This window comes from Condylostylus longicornis, unplaced genomic scaffold (assembly GCF_029603195.1).
Source record: "Condylostylus longicornis isolate FDR11 unplaced genomic scaffold, ASM2960319v2 ptg000091l, whole genome shotgun sequence".
Lineage (NCBI taxonomy): Eukaryota > Metazoa > Arthropoda > Insecta > Diptera > Dolichopodidae > Condylostylus > Condylostylus longicornis.
The window spans coordinates 415948-437517 of NW_026578059.1; the positions used below are offsets into that span (position 1 = coordinate 415948).

Below are 21570 nucleotides of genomic sequence, written 5' to 3' on the forward strand. Positions count from 1 at the left end.
ACGCAAATTCACAAGTATTATATTCAATATATGTATTACAGAAACTGTTATATTTGTATGTTTGAATACATTTTATAATTTCAATAACAATAGAATTAATTTTTTTTTTATTTTTTTCTGATTATAAAACCTAAGCACGTATAAAACAACTTTCAATAAAAGAAACCAAATAATAACAATAAAAAATGTAATAAAAATAAAAAAAAAATTGTATATACAAAAATTTTCAAAGGACACACTTTTTATGAAAAATTTAAGAAGCAAACAAAAAATAATGTATGAAAATCAGGAAAATCTTAAGTTTTATATTTAGAGAAGATACGTTCTTCTTATATTATAATCTGACCGTATTGCATATATACAATAAAGAAGGTATTGTAATACCACCAAATTTCATATATGCATAATTTTTGAAAAGAAAATATGAATTTCTTATTAATATAGGAATGTAAAAGGAAGTTATTAGTCATTCAGTCTGTCTGGATAACTGCCAGTGTCTGTTAGTTTATCTAACAAATACGTTCAGTCAATTAGTTATCGAGGAGAATTTAATTTGTCAGATTAACAAAAAAAAAAATAATAAATTTAATTTCCTATTGAAATTTAATATGAGAAATGTACTTATAATAAAGGTTCTCAATTATAAATTAAGCCTGAAATTCTTTTCTTATCGTAAAACTATGAAAATTATGTAACAATTTATACTAATATTCTTGTAAAAAATTTATTCATGTATGTACTTATTGTTATCCTTTTAGTTGCTGTGGTTTTTTGTTTTATTTTTATTTAAATACGATATTTTTAACTATTATATTAAAAACAACTTATTATAAATTTAATAATTCAAAAAAAAAAAAATTGTAACTTTTAAAATTATTTGTATTGCATTTAAAATTTCATAAAATTCATTATTTTCTAGATATTTTTTTGTAAAAAGTTGAATTTCAATAAATTAATTGATGAAAATAAAGAGTTGATTGAAGATATTTCATGAATAGTATAGTTGATTGTTGATTGCATATTATATAAAGCTTGTATTATAATAAATAATTTTTATAATACAAATTTTAAATGTTGATTGAAGAATTATTGTTCCTGAGATTCCAATATAATAATTATTTATCACTTATGAATAATAGCAATTTCAAAAAAAAAAAAATTTCATTCTTATAGTATATGTACATATGTATATATAACAAATATTAAGAAAAAATATGTATATAACTGCATTTGTATAACATTGACATGTATAACATATACAAAATTTATATTGTACAAAACAAAATAATTTCACATTTCATTTTTAATTTCTCTTAAAAATATATTAAATACTAAATTATATATGTGTTATACATTACTTATGTACGGTGTCAATACATATTTTAGTTATTTAAAAAATTTTTATTCTATAACTTACTTAACTCACATTTTAACTGTTATACAATTTTATAAGTATAGTATGACACTTAATTTTTAATATTTAAGATTACGAAAAAACAAAAATCACATTTTGACTCTATCACATACATATAATTTTTATATTATCCACACTGTTATACAATTGTATCACATCCGTTGCTGAGCTGTTCCTATATTATTTTATGTATAAATATGAAAGAATAAACTTTTTGTTTTTATTAAATTCTGTTAAAAACTCATTGTATATTAAACTGTTATACAAATGTAGAATTTTTTGTATTAGATTTTTTCTTTTCTTTATTTAATTACAATTGATAAAGCACCACTTTTGGATTTTAGTACACGGATTTCAATATATTATATTTTATTAGTTACATTGTTAAACAAATTGTTACGTAACGAAATTTCAAAAGAAGAATTGAGACAATTAAAAATTTTTTAGTGATTTTTAAAAAAAAATATAAAATTGCCTGTTGTTATACTTTTATGTTATTTCATACACAATCTTATACATGAAAAATTTATAATATATATATAATGTATATAATAAAGTTTTAACACTATTTCATTTTGTTTTTAATTACAAAATATTTTTAGTTATATACATATGTACATAAATAAATAAAATTATTTTTTCTAATAATAATTTACGTATTTTAATTTAAATTTTTTAAATTTTATTATATTGAATAAAAATTTTATTTTTAAAATTCTTTTTTACACTCTACAACAAAAGTTATAGGATATCATCTTTATTTTGAATTTCTAAATATCGTGTTTGTATTTGTTACTCAGCAACTAAACAGGATAACTATATATGGTATACAAAATACAAAAAAACAAAAAGAAACAAGTACATTTTATATAAAAAAAAATTTAATATTATTGATTAATATTTTATTGTAAAATGATTATTATAGTATATTAATAATGAAATATTATATACTATTGTCCAATCACTCAATATTGTTATACATAATATAATAAATTGTTTTATATTATTATTCAATAATATATATAAGGTGAATTTTAATTAAAAATATAGATTTCTAATTTTTTTAAACTGTTATACTGTTATACAAAATATTCCTATAATACTTTTGTCTCTTTACTTTGTCAACCGTAAGAGATATAATATATATATTACATATATACATACATATATATATATATATATACGTATATATTACCTACTTCTTCTTTTTAATCAAATTGCATATATTATTATTTACTAAAACGAACACTTTAAATTTGAGACGGGCGAGGTAATGAATAAAGTTTATATTACTCGTATTTTCAAAACGATTGCATTGAACTTTAGGACAAAGCGATTGAAAACCCAATTAATTAATCAAGTTACCTAAAAAACGATTTACAGATTTTTTGCATTTAATATTGAGAATTGAATTAGGAGTGCGTAAAAAAAAAATTCTCAATTTTAATTTTGCTGTTTTATATTATTTAATAATAAATTACTATGACTTCTTTATGAATTCTACCAATTAAGAAGAAAAAGTTGAAATATTTTATACATGTCATTCATTCTATTTCATACAAGTTACAAAAATGTTTTTTTTTTTTTTCAATTTTTTTCATAGATTTCGATATAGATTCACACTCACACAACAAAATTATAAGTGTTCTAAATACTTTACGAAAAAAAACTATTATATTTATGAATTACCCTTTTTTTACAATCATTTTATAACTATCATTCATTAAAACTTAATTTAACAGATTACTTATTAATCTATTATCAAATTACAGATAGTATCCGGTAGAAATAGAAACATCAAATAAACATAGGCAACAGGTGAGCATTTGAAAATTGTTTTAATTTATTATTAATTTTATTGTTTTACATTTTGATTTAATTTTGTTCAAGGCTAATGTTTTTTATTATTTTATTGAAAAATTAAGTTTACCTAAATTTTTATAAAAAATTTCTTAATCGGCCTACTAAACTTTAACCCCTGTAACAGGCTTTTCGGAATACGATCTATTATCCAATACGTTATCCGTATTCCGTTTAGGTATATAAATATAAATATATTTTCGAAACTAACGAAAATCACAAAATATTTAGAAAAACAACAATGAATATCCCTATAATTTTGTCGAGGAGTGTATTTTTTGTTTTCCTTTTAAATAATTTTCTTAACATTCATTTTGTTTTATTAATAATTTAAAAATTAGAAAAATATATGAAATATTTATTTAAAATTGTGAAAATCAAAAAGAAAATCTACTAACCTTTTTTGGATCCAATTTCATCTGATAAAACTAAGCATGAATTATTACCACCAGTACTACCAATACTACTGCCACCTATTATACCAATTCCACCACCACCACTTCCACCATTACTAGTGCCACCACCACTATTATTTGATGTATTTAATGATTGTAATCGAAATGGTGAATGATGTCCACCAATACTATTATCACCACCGCCATTTGTTGACGCTATATTTGTTGTTGTTTGTATACCACCACCACCACCACCACATCCACCATTTGAGTTGCTATCATTATTATTATTAATTGGCGCTGAATACCAAGACGCTGTTGCAGCTACTGATGGTGTTATTGCAGCTGCTGCTGCAGCTGCTCTTGACCAGCAACTATTTGGTACATTTGCGGCAACAACTGATGCAGCAACACTTTGAAATGGATGTGAATGATGATGTGTGTGGGCAGCAGCAGCAGCAGCAGCTGCTGCGGCTGCAGCTAAATGATGATGTGTTGTATGATGTGTAGGATGATGTGTTGTTACATGATGATGTGTTAAATGATTTGAATGATGTATTGAATGATTTGTTGCTGCTGCAGCTGCAGCTGCTGCTGCTGCGGCTGCTGCTGCCGCCGCTGCTGATGAAACTGATGTTGATCCTAATATCAATTAATATAATATTATTATATTGTAGTTGTTATTGTCGGTGTATTTAATAAAGAATGAATTATCATTTTAATGATTATATTAACAAAAATTATAATGCTGATGCTTATAATTTAACAAAAATTTTATTTTTTTTTATTAAATAATTTAATTTTAATAACAAATATGTAGATGTAAAAATTTATTTTTGAATTATAATTTATAGAAATTACCATTAATATTAATTGTATTTGATAATGTTGATATTGATTGTTGTTCTTGTTGTTGTTGTTCATTTTGTATTGTATTATTATTATTATTGTTATTATTAGTATTATTAGAAGTATTTATTGATACAATATTTGATGAATTTGTTGAACTGATTGTTGAACCATTTAAATCATTACTATTACCAGAATTACCGGTGCCATTACTACCAGTTCCACCATTACCACATCCATTATTACCAGTTAAATTATTTTGCATATGAGATTGTTGTTGTTGCTGTTGTTGTTCTTTTTGTGCAGCTAAATTTCTTAAAACACGATTAATCGACGAGACCTGAAAATAAATAATATATAAATATTTCAATGCGTTTATTACACATTTATATACATAAGCATATATACGCAATATAAATATATATTGTTAAATTCATTCATAATGCTAACAATTAATTGTATTTTATTTTACATCACATTTAATTGTATTTTAAATTTTTTTTTTATGAGAAAATACAATATGATTAATATTGGTTGCCCCTAAACATATGCAATATTTAAAAATTTTTGCTTAGATTATGAAATTTTATGAATTATCGCATTTTCAAAATCGAAAATTGCCTATATTACAGGACAATCGAATTTGAATAAAAAGAGAAGTGTAGAAGTTACTTTATAATATATAGATCAGTGACATTAACCTTTTCGACGCTCCATGAAAATTTAAGGGAAAAAAACTGGTTCATGAATGTGTATAAATTTGACAGCAATATGATATAGACCATAATAACGAGCCGGAAAAAAATCTGCACAAAAATAAATATTAAAAAATCATTTCGCACGATAAAAATTTTTCCTTAAAGAAATTTTAAAGACATAATGATAAAATGATAAAATGGGGACACAAAAGACATAAAAGGAAAAAAAAATACAATAAAAAATAAAAATTAAATGATTTTTTTTTTTTTTTTTTTTCATATATAAGTAGTGTTTGATAAAATTTTCTTCCCACACTTATTCAACCGGAAATAAATGATTACCACTGCTATTGATTTTTCTATTCTTTTTTTTTTTTTGTATACTCTACGAAAGAGATTTTCTATTTTAACGCCTTTTTTGCTCTTTTACTATATTTTCTCACTTCGTTTTATGTACATTTAATATGGTGAAAAAAGGAAATAAATATAATAGAGAGTAAATAAAAGAGAGAATGGGACACATATATTTTTTATTTATTTTTTTTTTTCTTACTTTGCACAGAAGGAACAAAAAAAAGAAAAAGATCAAAAGAAATCATCACCCTTAAATAATGTGGTGAAAAATAAAAGCAAACGGAAAAAAAAGTGTTCTTAATGTGTGTATAATATTATACAAATCCATCTATCTATATGAGACACAAATATTTCAGTGTTATAATATAGAGGGGTTGATGCACAATAGTCAATGTTTAAATTAAAGAATTGAAGAAAAAAAATATATATTTTTTTAACCACAATTTCTCCATAAAATAAAAATTATTACTCTTATACTATTTAAATATAAATTGTTGTTCGTCTTATAAGCTTGGATTCATAAGTTTAAAAGTTCTTTCTGAAGATTTGACAAAATCAAATGATCATAAGAGTTTTGAAGATATTGAACTAAAACAATGTCCTATTCCAAACTTTTTTTTCAAAAATTTATGACGGTATTACAACGGTATTATACCTACTTGTATAATCACAATGAAATCCATTCAGTTCTTTGAATTCAGCTATTGAATATGGACAACAAGAAGAATAAAAATTTTAAAATTTCCGTATGACAAATTTTTCTTGTCACTTAGGAAAGCTGAACTATTTGTATTTTTAGTATAAGTATCAATTTATTGTTAGTATTTAGATTGACTTTATGTACTCATATACATATTTACATATTCTATTTACATATGTACATATATGTATATAAATATATTAAAATTTATATTTTGTTGAAAAATTGTTCATTTTCAAAAGGTCATCGTATTTTCACCGATAGCATTTCATACAAAAAAGAGTGGTATTGTACGATGGCACCAAATTTTAAACGTCGAATTCTAATAGAAATGCATTTCTTCATGTTATATACTCGTATATATAAAAAGAAATTTACATACATCAAGTACATTTTTTTTAAAAGATGTTGTTTTGTAAGTTTGTATGTTTGGATTTTTGTTTATCTCTTGTAATTCCAAACTCGATTCATATCTGAGTTCATTTTTGAGGATGTGATTAATTTGATTAATTTGATCGGGGTCATTCTATGTCTAAGTTTTGACAAAAAATTTAGTTTTTCAATAAAATTAGATGCAATAGTATTTTTACCTTTTATTCATACGAGTCAAATTTCTACTTTCTGGCAATATTTTATAGGAACTGTAATTAGTGGAATTGTTATAATTTAATATTTAAAATGTAATATAGAAAATTTGTTTCATACAATAGTGAACCTCTACAGTAAGAAAGTAAGAAGCAAGTTTTTGAGGGCTATTAATTAATTGGTTACTTAATTAAAATTTAAAAGAAGTGTTTAAAGATTTTAAAATTTTATTCAATACAGCGATTTGTCTGTGAGATTGGTTTTATGCTGACCATACCAGAATTTTTCATATTTTCTATTCTAATTTATCCTGAACATAATACAAACAATAAAATCCTTACAATAAGGAAGGGACAAAAAGAAAAAGCAACACAAAAAAATATAACAAAAATTTGGGGAAAAAAAATCAAAAAATCGGATGTAAAAATTAGAATAACTGTTGAAAAAAGGAAAAAGATAAAAAGAAGAACAGAAAAAAAAAACATGAAATAAGTGACAAAATTTTCACAATGATTTCTTTTTTTTTTTATTTAAAAGAATAATTAATGACACTTCATTAGACGGTTATATTTAAATAAGGGCTGCCGTCCTGTTGTTATAATTTGTATTGTAATAAAGTGACGTAACAGAGTTATTATTCTCAACTTATAGTAACTATACTGAATAATGTAGCAATATAGTTTTAAGCCAATTTTAAAATCACGAAAATCTATTTCAGTTGAAAAGTGTCGACAAAAATTTTCTCCTTATATCATCATTATGTTCTATATCAATTTTTTAATAGTAGTACAGATAACATATAATACAGTAGTATAGATATAGTACAATATAATTCAGCTTCAATGTGTATATTGCTGAATTATTATTGTCTAATAATATGCAATATTAAAATGCCATTAACACAATATTAAGAAGTTAATAATATTTTTAGTAATATTAATAATTAATTCAATATAAAAATTATAATAAATATTTACATATGTAGGGTATAGTTCTTTTTTTAGTAATATAGAGATATAATTCATTTAGATTTCGGAATTCAGTTTATTTTATTAAATTGCTTACAAAATTTAATATGCTATTTAATATTATAAATGTTCAAATTAAATTCAGTATTTCATACCTAAAAGCTGAATTTTATTACCGTATATTACTGGCAATATAGAACCTACAGGGTGTAGATAATTTGGAAATGAATACAATTATTTTTAATTGTACTATATATAATTTCTATTATATTTTTTTCCGCCCGGAAAAAGGCATTTGATTTATTTTATGGTTGAAAACAAAACATTTCTTTAGATCAATAAAAATTATCTTAGAAACAGAGTGAATTGTTTATTTTTTTTTTTTAAATTATTATAAAAGTAAAAATATAAAATTCACTTTTATTTTAAAAATTAGCTTTAACTTTTTTTGATCGAAAACTTTTTAGATTTTCACTTCTATTATGTCTTCAAAAAAAAAACAAATTTTTGCAAGGACAATAGAACTTCTTAAAAAAATCCTCATCCTTAAATTATATGGAGACTTTTGAAATTTCTTTGTATTCGAAACAAAATTATTTTCAAACAAAAAAACAACAACAACAATGAAATATTATAAAAGAGAAAAATAAATTATTTTGACTTTAAGTTATTCATTTTGTTCAAAAAAAAAAGAGAAAAGAAATTATTAAAAATAAATAATAGGACATTTTTTGTCCCCCTTCTTACATTTTCCCTTTTCTTGTTTTCTTATAAGAGTTGCCATCTTTCGGTTTTTTCTTTTTTTTATTGGGAAAATACGATCAAAGTCTGATGTCTTCTGTTTTTTATTTTCTTTCCCCCCTCCCAATTAACAATACCATATAAGGAATTCATGTAGGTATAGATAAACTATGGACACTTGAGTAAGTGTATTTAATAAAGTTTTTTGGTAGTAAAGATCTAAGGAAATTTGACATTTTAAGTTTTCTCCAAATTCTTTTTGCTCATAGTATGTTAGAACTCATATACAGGAATATTGAAGAAGTGGCGAAAAAGCGCTCTGTCACTGTATATGTAAACGAAAATTAAATCCGGAATTGTTGTTTATTCACTTAAATTGAATAAGTTAAAATTTAATTTACAGTTCGTTCTCTTAAAGTGTGTCTACTGCAAATTTTTTTTAAATCATTTATATATTAAAAATTTTCAAAGAGATAAACAGACTTAAGATTTAACTCACATACCCTTTCTTATATAATCGTATATTATTATGTATTACATACATTATTCATAAAAAACATACATATGTATATGTATATATAATAATATTCATATAGATATGCATATATGTATATATATATATAAAATATACTGAACATGATTTCCATATATTATTGCAAATTATTCAAAAAATAAAAATAATAAAGTGACAAAAAAAAAACAAAAACAAAATGTCAAATATAAAAGAAAAACTATTGAATACAACAATGAAAAAAAAATCATTCATTTATACATATTAATAACGGTATATTATGAAAATAAATAAAAGGGAAACTTTATTTTATTCACATTTTGGGTCTACCTCTCTCTCTCTCTCTATCAAATTTCTTAAACAAAATTCAGGAATTGATTAGTGATTATTGAATTTTTTTATTTTGTTTCCCTTTCTCTATAAAATATATGTTACATATAAAATTAAAGTATTTGCTGTCACTATTCTTACAATTTAAAGAAAAATTCCGTAAAATATAAATGATTTGAAAGTTTTTGAATTAATATAGTCTTAATATAACAAAATGTTTAGCTTTAAAATTGCATTAATATTAATGATATATTAAAACACAATTCAGCAATAAAAATTCATAAGCTGAATTGTGTATTAAAAATACTATGTATTACTACAATTTTGAAATTCAGTTTTTATTTTTTTAAATTTTAAAATTTGTTTTATGACAAACAAATATGACTGAATTAACATATAAAAAAGAAATATATAAATATTTCGTATAAGCACATTTTTGTTAATATTAATTATATACCAAAAACTAAAACAAATTGAAAAAAATATATAAACTTACACTTGGTATATTATCATTTGTGCATACGCCATCCTGTAATAATCGATCACGTATTTCCCATGCAAATATACTTGGGCATTCACGTTTATATTGTGATATTTTACTAACAACTTCAGCTGTAGCAACACGTGGTTTTGATCCACCAATTGCACGTGGTCTTATACTACCTGTTTCATAATATCTATATAATTGAATATATATAAAGAAAAAATATTATGAGTTTATTTTAAATTATTAATAACATATTCGATACAATTTCAATATTGTATATTTATAATTTCAAAACTCTAAAATGAATATATCTATAACATATATTTTTATTTTTATTTTATTCAACAATTTGAATTCTACTGCAAAAAACATAAAAGCCCACAAATTTTGAAAAATATTTGAAATATTTGAAAATTCAGCCGATGAATTATTATTGCTGAATTACATGTTTGTTAATTATTTTTTCATTTCTTCATTTATGAAAAAAATCGTTATATCGGCATTATTTAACAATTCAGCTTATGAATTATTATTGCCGAATTGTATGTTTTTTTTGTTTTTTTTTCTTTATTTATAAAAAAAAACCGTTAACCCGGCATTATTTAACAATTCAGCTTATGAATTATTATTGCTGAATTGTATGTTACCACAATATTATTATAATATTTGCATTACTTGTTTAAAAAACAAAACTATAACTATATAATTAAAAATAATATATTTAATAAATATAATCTAAAAATTTTTATCATACCTTCCCAATATTTTACTAACACATCCATTTGATACTTGCAAGATACGTGATATATCACAGGGTCTCGCACCAGAATGTGCTAATTCTACGATTTTTTGTCTAGTTGAATCTGGTAATGGCCGTCCACCAACAAATACACCACCTAATTGATTAACACCACTATGTCCTATAAGCAAAAAAATATGGAAAAAGAAAAAAAAAAAAACAAAAATATTCAAATAGAAGAATAATTCTTTCACGAGTTTATTTAAAACAAAAAATAAAAAACGTTCAATAAATAATTATCGTCATTAATTGTTATGACATCGGAATTGAGTAATACTATATTTTACTATTAACAATTTAGTAATTAGCACATATAAGCTGAATTGAACACTCGATAAGTATCACTGTAACTCCGAAGTTTACATAACTAAGATTTAGACAAGTAATTCTGTTATATCTACTCGTATGTCTATATAACAAATTGCGAAACACAATTTCAGAAAATTATGAAAAATACTCAAACACAAAAGATTAGCTTCCCTGCTCTCTCTCTCTCTATATCCAAATTCTACATCCGAAAATATAGAAAGGGAAATTTGTGCTATTTTACAAATCATTACCAAAATAAAGTCACTTTTGGTAACTAAAAACAGAAAATATTCGGACATATAATTTATCATTTTTTTAAAATAAAATTGTAGGGTTTAAAGTTTATATAACGAAATCAAAAAGAAAAAAATACAAAAAATTCTTAAGAAAAAGTTGGTTCTAAAGAGAAACCATAACACGAAAAAAAAAATGAACGTCACTAATATTTTAAACGACAAAATAAAAATATTATGGCGACGACATTACAAAAAAAAAAAAAGTAACGATCCTTGATATAAGAACAAAAATTAGCGACGGCACCACATGCACATATTTGTATTTCATATATATCTATGTATATACATAAATATTGCACCCTTGCTACAATAATTCAAAAAATTAAAAATATTCAATTGCTCATTGTTCGTTAAAACTGCAAATTTATTCACTTTATTTTGGTTGTCTAAAATACTTAGTTTATAGATCACTTTCAACTGCCGGAAAGTATGGAATTTACAAATATACCCTTAATACATAAAGCTGCTGCAGTGTTAATCATCTGATTTTTCTTTATGTTCAGCTACGTTTTCAGTTCAACTCCAACATTGTTTAGAGAAAAATAACGTTCAATATCTGTTTATATGGAAAAATGTTGCGGTATTGTTTTCGGGGTGCGACATATTCGCATAGGTATATGTTACCTATTTATATAAGTACATATGTAGAAAAATTTGCATAAAATATGAAAAAAATGTTTTCATATTTTTTTTCATATTATAAAGAAAAAAACAAACTCTAAAGTTTTTTTTTTTGAAAAGGTGCATAAAAAATAAAAAATTAATATTTTTTTTCCTACAGGTGTTACAACGTATCAAATTATTGGAAAATAAGAAAAAATAAAAACAAAGTTTTTCTTTTTAATAACTGTTTTTGCTTTTAAACTGTACGTTCTCTTGTTTCGTTTCTTTATCGGCACTTTATGATGACAAAAAACAAGAAAAAAATTTTGGAAAAAAAAATGTGTCCCAAAAAAAAAGGGAGAGCAATATCGTATTCTTTTTTTTTTGGAACTTTTCCAACAAAATTTGATTGTGCTTATTAGTTTAACTTTGTCCTTCCACCCGTCCGCGAGCCGTCTATTTTAAAAATTAATTTTTTTAACACTTTTGAGATAAAAAGGTGAAATTTTGTAAACATAAATGTAAATTTACCTTTACAAAAATTATTTATTTATTTTTATAGAGGAATTTTAAGAGCATATTTCTGTTCCTCCTCTAAAAAAAACATAGCTTCTCCCTTTTAAAATTTCAATTTAATCGCCTTACATCTATATTTCCGAAACTGCTTGCTTTTGAGGTAATTCTCATCAAAACAAAAAGCTAACGTGTGACTATCTTGCAATCAAAAACTTATAATTATATAAGACATCAAATTTACAGCCGAATCCGGAATCCGACCATTATAAATATGATCGTTCCTTCTTAATTTTGTCCCTTCATCCTAAAAGTATGCAATATTTTTTTTTATTACATAAAATAATTTTATATATGTAATGTGAAATAATCTAAATAGACGATTTCTGAAAAATTATTTCCATCATCCTGGGGGGAAAAGGTATTATTTCACAAACCATTGGTTTTGGATCCGAATTTCGTTTTTTTTTTTGTTTTTATGCTCCTATTACATTTTAAATTTTTATTTTTTTTGTTGACGTCTGCTTAGTGTATTTTCTTTCCTTTTTTTCTTTGAATTCTAAGACATTTCTTATGAATATCCCTGTATTACCTTGATAATATTTGGAATAAGTAAAGAAAAAAAGAAATTTCCTGAGATTTCATACCAAAAAAAAAATGGAGAAACTTTACCCTTTCGCATATACAGCGTTTTTTTTTTTTTTGTGTGTGTGGCCTTATTTTATAATTTTCTTTGAATTTCTCGTGGGAACATTCAAATTTCTAAAAAAAAAAAAATTTTTTTTTAAATCTCACAATAATCGCATGGTTTCATATGCATAAATATTTTAAAAATCAATTATTTCAATAATGTAAGATTTTGACGAGTTTAATAAACTAACATAGCCCGAAGTACATAAAATTAGATCTAGAAAAGAAAAACTCACGTCACTCATTCAAACTTATTGAGTCTTCAAAAGTTCTACTGTACCATAAAAGTAAAGTCTTCTACAATTCAAAGAATTAAAATATTTCATCACACTTAAAATTCTCAGTTACAGTACAGCTCATTTTTAGTATGTATTCGAATATATCAGAATCATTCCACAATGTTATAATTATGTGAAACTCTATATTTTTTGTTCTCCACTCAGATATTCATTTTAAAAGAAAATTTTATCAGAATATATCATCAACTTGCTCAATATAATAAGAATGGTCAATATGAGTGTTTGCGAAATATTCCTTACAAAGAAAATAATTTATACTCAAAAGAATAAATGAATTAAATAATGATAAAATTTCAAGCGGCGGCAATATGAAAAAAAATTAAATTATAAAGTTATTTGCTTATTAAATAATAAACATTATCAATCAATAGTTTCAATGTCATATTCAAATTGAAATTGATATTAGAGAAAATTTTTAATTAATTAAAATTGTAACCTATTTAAATGATATTGAAGTGCCATTAATATAAGAAGTTTTAAACTAAAATTAATTTAATATTCGAAATAACTCCAAAATTATTAAAATATACATCATATACCCTTTACATACATATGACACATAATCATTTTTGCACAGAAAGCCCGGTTTTTTTTTATTTATACACTATGTAAAAGTGATATTTCGAAATTATATGTAGAATATATACTGGTATTGAAATGGATTTTAATATTTATGTGTAACTTTATAGTTACTTTAAATCACACATATATCACACTATTATATAAAATACCTGATGTGAGATATTAAAAAATGTATAAGACTTTTTGACTGTATAATAATCTATTAATTCAATTCATTGACCACCCCCATTCAATTTTATATGCTACAATTATTATGTATATGTATACATATTTAAACATATATTAGTATATATTATAGCCATTATAAATTGAATTAGAAATACTTTAAATTTTAATTTTTTAAAAATTTAACAAAAATGGGGTTAATTTCATTATTATTATTATTATATAACTCAAAGTATATTATTATAATGTACTAACAAAACAGTTATTAAAACAAGAAAGGTCCTTAAATGAAACAAGAAAAACAGAAACTAAGATTTATATTATTTTAAATATTATTATTGTATATGTATATATATGTTAAATTTGCCTACATATATATGTTACTCATGTATATTTAAAATTAATGAAGTATACTCTTTGTGAAAATTTCAGAAAAACAAAAAAACAAACTATTCAAATTTTATACAATGTAAATTTAAGAATATTATTAATATATATATATGTGCACATGTGCACATAATATGCAATAAATGTATATATATATATATATAAAAATACCGTTACATAATACATGAAATATTCACATAAGTATAACAATAAAATCTTCCGATTTTATTATATTTGTATACCAAAATAATTTTAAAACCACAATTTTATAAAAGTTCATGATAAAATATATAGATATATATGTACAATATTCATATATATATATATATATATATATATATATAAACAATTACATTATTATGTGTGTATAAGAAACACCCACAAAAATTTTTTCAATTCACGACCACATATTGCTACTTTTATTACCACCGCATATAACTAACTATATATATCCTTTTATAGTATGTATATATGTATGCATTGTAAACACATATATGTATTTATGTGTTTATAAGCAATTTAAAATACTTTGACAAGGAAAAGTTTTTGGTTTCTCTTTTCATTGTTTTTTCGGTTTTGTTTATTTTCTTGTTTTTAACTTTACCACATCATTTTTATTATGTAACCATAAAAACGGAACAGAAAAATCTAATAAGGGAGGTCTAAAAATCTAATAATATTTAAAACGTTAAAATTAAATTCAAAAGAATGTAATTTTATAAAATGTTTTTATATATTAAAAATTTATATACATATATACACGTTTGTATAATTTGTGCATACAATGTGTGTCAAAATCCTATATTTATACTAAATACCTTCAATTAACAATATACTAAAAACAAAAAAAAAGTGGCGATAAATATTATAAAAATCATCGTTTTTTTTTTTCGGCAATACTATATATATATATATATACATATATGTATATATATTATTCACCCCAATTTCGGCCTAAACAATTCAACTCAATAGTGAATTAAACAATTTACGATTATTAAAGCAATAGTGAGGTAAGATATACGGTAAAAACCAACTAAACGTAAGAAACGTAATGTGCCCTATTAAACTTTTTTCCGAGAAGGAAACCAATATATTATATTTTGTAATTTTGGGTGAACCTTATCAGTAGTTAAGAGAAATTTTCCGTATTACATACATCACTACAGTGTATAAGTAAAATATATGTGAAATTAGAGAGTATAAATTCTTTGAAGCCCCCCTCTTCGTTACTAAAACTCTTTCATTTTATAAATTTAGTTTTTTTCTATTATAAGATTATTATAAAATCGTTTTCTACACTTCTTAATTTTTAATTGTAATTAATTTAAGTTGCTTCTCATCCCTTTAAGAATTCAAAATAAAAGTTATGTTTTGTTGCATATATTCCATTGAAACGCAATCTCAACGATGCGTGTATATTAGTTAGCCCCCTTATCCCCTTCTTACTCCTTCTTTGGAAGTAAAACTGCAATCTTGTGATAAATAATCCCATTTTTATAAGTATTATATCATACATTTTACTACACCCCTGTCTCCTGTCCTTTAATGTGTTTGATAAACTTAGATATGACTCCCGAAATCTCCTATTCTTCTATCATATATACATACGTAAAATTAAACTCTATATTTAACATAGAAAATTTGATATTATTTTAACAGTACGATCATTAAAAACTCGAAATATTTTATACATGCCTTTAAAAAGAGAAAGCCAAACGATTTGAAATTCATAATTAACCTTTAACTACTGTTGTCAAATTTTGTCGATCTAATCCTGGTATTTGATTTTTTTTATTTCCTTTCTATTTAAATTTATCAGTAGTTACATAATTAGAAAACTTAAAAAAATATCTTACATTTCTTCTCAACATACAAAAAATCGTAAACGGTCCCGTTGCTAATTCAATATTAAAATCGAGCGGCCTGAAACTTCTCGTAAGTAGATAAAGGTTAATATAATATGATTTTTCTATGGTTAATCTTATAATTCATTTGGTCTCTATTTTGGTGTCTCTAAAATTTTCTCATAATCCCGTCATCGAAAACAAATCTACATCGAGTTAAAAAAAAGAATCAAAATATAGGAACACGATTTTTAGAAAATAAAGAGAACACAAAAAAAAAAATGCAATAAATTCCAAGGTTTTTTGTTTTTTTTGACAAAAAAAAATTTTTTGTACGAAGAAAATATAACAGATTTTTTTCTCTATAACTGACAGTGACAACTTTACATATTATTTTTTATATTCGTGTTTTTTTTTTTTTATATTGATCCCGATCGAGTTACCCATGGAATAATTATAATGTTGCATTCTGTCATCTCTTATTTTTTTTTTTGTTAATTTTAATTTTTACCTTATACTCGTATAGTTTATATCTTATATAGTTCCTCTTTTTCGCCCTATATTAAGTATGTACATACAAACTCGTGTATCATATATGTATACAAATTTATTTTCTGAAAATTTAAAAATAAATTGTATAAAAAATGGACATTATACATACGTCCGAAATGAATATCACATCTCGTATATGTTTCAAATTTTTTTCAATAATTTAAATTTTGAAATCGCCCTAGTTCTTGAAGTTTTGCCAGGGGAGCGTTTTATTTATAAAGCAAAGCCTTGGGAGAGAAAACCATTAATTTACAAATACTATCACTTCTTAGTAAAAAAATTTTACCGCTCGACTTAAAAGCTGATTTAAAATTTACACAATTTGACAAAGAGGGCTTAGGGCTTTCATTCCCTGCGCCTTCGTAAAGGGTATATTTACTTACAAATTATTTTATTCGTATATAGTAATTGATCGCTTAAAGTGCTTATTGTCAAAGGTAATTTACGATTTTATGCGATATAACTCAAAACGATGTTCTAAAATAAATTACTCAAAAGATATTAGATTTCAAAGGAGCTAATTATTTGTTTAATTATGTACCTTTTTTGTAATTATTTTTAAGAACTTTTCTTATTTTAAGTGTTATCTTATTATTTATTAGGAAAAAACGTAAAGAAGTAAACTTAAAATATCTCACACAGAGTGGAGCACAGTTTTAAAACAACACAAGTAATACTTTCAAGCCTTACAATGCAAGCACACATGACTAGTTTTATATAGTCTGTACTGCATGCAAACGTGGACAAGATTCCATTTAGTCCCGGAGCTTTTTAGTATTTGCAAAAAGGATCTGAATTTTTTGATATCAGCTGATTTAGCACCAGTATAGTATATACTTGGCTCCATTGTTTCATAATTAATATTATTTTATGATTATGAATAAGCTTTAAATTTGTATTTTATGAGCAATATAGGGTTGTGTTAAGTTGACTGCACGATACGTTGCAAATGCAAAGCTTTCGGTTACGGGCTATTCTGTATATTAAAATTTTTTTTTTCCTGTTTTGCATATAAAATTAAAGATGAAATTGTCACAACAAATTTTTAAATAGCCCCCATATACAGTTTAGTGTCATATGTAGTCCTTCGACCATCAACTGAAAACAAAAACAATTTCAATGTTTTAGTTTGAAAGGCTCACAATTTTTATTTTTACCTTTTTAGTTTTTTAATGTTGTGTCTTTTTTTTTGTTTTTCTCAGTTTAATTTTTAATGTTTATTTAATCATAGGAAATTGTTGGTTTCTGTTTAACTGTTACCTATTTTTATACTTCAACATGTCTCAGAGAGATATAGCAAAGAAAAAACAAAAAAATAAATAAAAGAAGAAAGAAAAAAATCTTGAAATGTTAAAAAGAAAGAGGCAAAACATCTAAATCTAAAACAAAAATAAAAACAACAAAAACACGACAACTCTGATTTAATGGAATTTCATTTTGTTTTCTTTTTCTTTTTTTTTTTTTTTGTTTCAAGTCAACCATTTGCTAATTTGTTCTGACAGTTTTTGAAGAATGCCTCACCAAATTATCCGGTTGATTGAAAATTTTTATAAATTTTTTTTTTCTCTTACACATATTTACCTAGATATGTTGTATACACGACAGATTCAATACATATATGTGTGTATATATGATTATGTAAAATAAGAACAAAACACCATACCGACTGACACAATATACCAAAAAATATTAAACACAAGAATGCATATATAAATAGTCGGATCAAACTCAACTTTATGGTTTGTAAAATAGCACATTTTTTCAAAGAAACAATTTAAATCCTTAACTTTTATATTTATATTATAGATATCTTAATTATATTATGGTATATACAGCGACTTTAAGGTCATAATAATCTCGGTAGTAATATTCAATTCAGCTCATAAGTTGTTATTGTTGAATTATGTATACTGAATGATTGCAATTGTAAAGTAACAGATATGCTTTAGATCTATATATAAGTAAGATAATTTAAATAATATTAATATAAATTTGTAATGAGAATAACTAATTTTGCAATATATTAAGAATAAATTGTCAAATAACCAAGATATTGCAAAATATTTTAAAACAAGTAGCTGAAAGTTTAATTCCAGACTTTAATTTTGTGACCAATATTGATGTATTTAAAAGAGCGTGATTATTACGTCACGGATGCACTTTTCTGAAATGGTATAGTAAGCGCCGAACAAGTAAGAACCTACATGTAAAAAAAATAGTAGATAAGAATCATTCTCCAGTTGAAATACAAAAGAAGCTTCTCTAAAAAATCTTGTCTTTTTTGCAATTAAACTATGTATATAAGATAGATGGCCACTAATTTGAGGCAGGACTATTATAACGTACATTAATACAGCAATTTGGTTCGGTTTAAAATTATGTGAAATTTTTCTGTGATTTCTTACCTTGATTCAATATATAAGGTAAAAAAAGGCACACTTACATGAAGATTTTAAATATATTTCCTAAACAAAAATGGGAAGACGAATTAAAAATAAAAAGCCCATTTTACTTTTCAAATATTTTGGAAATGTGCTCATAAAAAATCCATTTTAAAATGTATATAGGTAAATAAAATGACAATATGCAATTTCAAATAACATCATAGAACGATAAAAAAAAATTTATTTAATTGGTATTAAGTCTTCAAGATTCGGCAGGTCATTAATGATAAGGGTTATAACTATAGATAGTTTTAAAAAAAAAATGTTATAATAAATAATATTAAATCGAATTGTGTGTGTGTGATTAACAACTATAAGATTGATTTTTAATAATTTATAGCTCAGTAAAAATTGAAACAAAAATCAATGTTAGGGTGCTTTAGGTAAGTTTGAAAAGTGTTTAGTTAATGCCTATTACGAGTATGAATTATTTGAATTTTACTATTTTAATAGTGTTTCCGTCGAAATTGTAGTTGATTTGAAAATGAAAACCAGCTGACTATTATTTTTTTTTATACTAAATAAAAAAATTACGTTTTTCTTGCTAAATACAGAAACATAGCTATTTGTTTTTTTTTTTGAATTTCTCTTATATCGTTTTAAATCTCGCAGCATGACATTCAAGGAAAATCATTTTAAAAATTCCGGTTTAAAATTTTTTCAATGAACACAACAAAATTTTATATTGAATTCTAAGAACAACACCTAACACATAGATTTTGCCAGAAGAATAACTAACACATAGATTATTTAAAATTTAATGAAAAATTTCCTATCAGTGTTGTCAACAAAATAATAGTATTACAAGAGATTTTTGTAGTAAATTAAATACTATTAAACTACCATATATATAACTTAATTTTATAGCAATTTGTAGTGTACCAAATAAATATCACATTACGATTTTAGAATCGAAAGTCATCGTCACGTTCTGCATATACTCTCCGTAATGGAATGAAATTTTTCTTGAAATCCGTAATTTTACCTTAAATTGCTTGTTTTTTTGGAATGTCAAAAATTTTTGCATTCATATGAAATAATTTAATTTTTATAATCAGATTTAATTCACCCGTTGCACATATATAAATAAAGTGACTTACGAATAACGACTCAGGTGGCAATTGGAGGCATTTTAATTATGTAAAACTCTCAGAACTTAATTATATTTCTATCTGAAAGCGCTTAAAATTTTTTCGATCCCAATTTTTATTGTATTAATTTCAGTTTTAAGTCACGGCATGTGTATTATATTTCATATTATTTTTATAAGTATATTCACATCATTTCGAATAAAATCAAATTAAGGATCTATATCTAATTTATGCATTTGAAATAACATTGAGGAAACAATTATGGCCAAATACTCGCATAGTCCAAGCAGCTGATAAACAGTGGGACACAATTAGATATAAGCTAATGTATGTAATTAAAATTATTGAAATTTTACTCTCACATTGTTTATTCACCCTGTATATACGCACAATTTGTTATTCTGATAATATAGAGTACCTATTTTATTGAATGCGATTCTCTCAAAAATATTTACATTTTATTCTATGTAAACATATAATTTCAAATTCTATGAAATAAAAAAGTGGTTATCTGTGTTCTTTTTCTTAATCCTTAAAAAGGGTTTAAAAACAGCAAAAAATAAAAAAAATTTAATCCTAGAAAAATTATTAAAATTTTGAAAATTTTCAAATTTTGTTGATGATTTGAAACTTATACACTAGTATTGTATGACAAACGCTGCAACTTCTCTAAGAAAGAAAAGAGAAAATAACAATGAAAAAAAAAAAGAAAACTAAAATCTTGAGAAAAAAAGGTCTATATATTTTTTGACATTTAAATAACATTTTTTTTTCATCAGACAGAATCCAGACCCTATTTTACTTGTCAATGTAGAATAAAAATATGAAAAATAATAAAACACGAGAAAAAATAAGATTGGCCATGTCAACTCTGTGATATCCGTACGAATTTGTTATCCTGTGTGCGATTAAATATGCCATAGCTGACTATGGGACAGACTGTGACTTTAAGTTGCCATATTAATTTATGCAAAACCTTAGCACTGTAATTTCAATATTTTCTAAGATAGCGCTAAACTACTATTGAAGTGTTGTATGGCAACGAACACAAGGAGTCAAGAAATTTCAACGATTCTTATCACATATAACAGCCCTAATAAT

General features: G+C 23.7%; 1 protein-coding gene across 3 annotated transcripts in view; it reads right to left on the reverse strand.

Moving 5' to 3' along the window:
- Positions 1-21570, reverse strand: part of LOC129613749 (paired box protein Pax-6-like) — a 69007-nt gene that overhangs the window by 31035 nt on the left and 16402 nt on the right. For 2 of the 3 annotated variants that reach the window (XM_055527950.1, XM_055527949.1), the window contains exons 3-6: positions 10647-10812; positions 9902-10082; positions 4531-4858; positions 3673-4311 (exon numbers count right to left, since the gene is read on the reverse strand). In XM_055527950.1, the coding sequence (XP_055383925.1) occupies positions 3673-4311; positions 4531-4858; positions 9902-10082; positions 10647-10812 (1314 nt within the window). The remainder of the gene's footprint in view (positions 1-3672; positions 4312-4530; positions 4859-9901; positions 10083-10646; positions 10813-21570) is intronic. The other variant, XM_055527951.1, reaches the window with a different exon arrangement.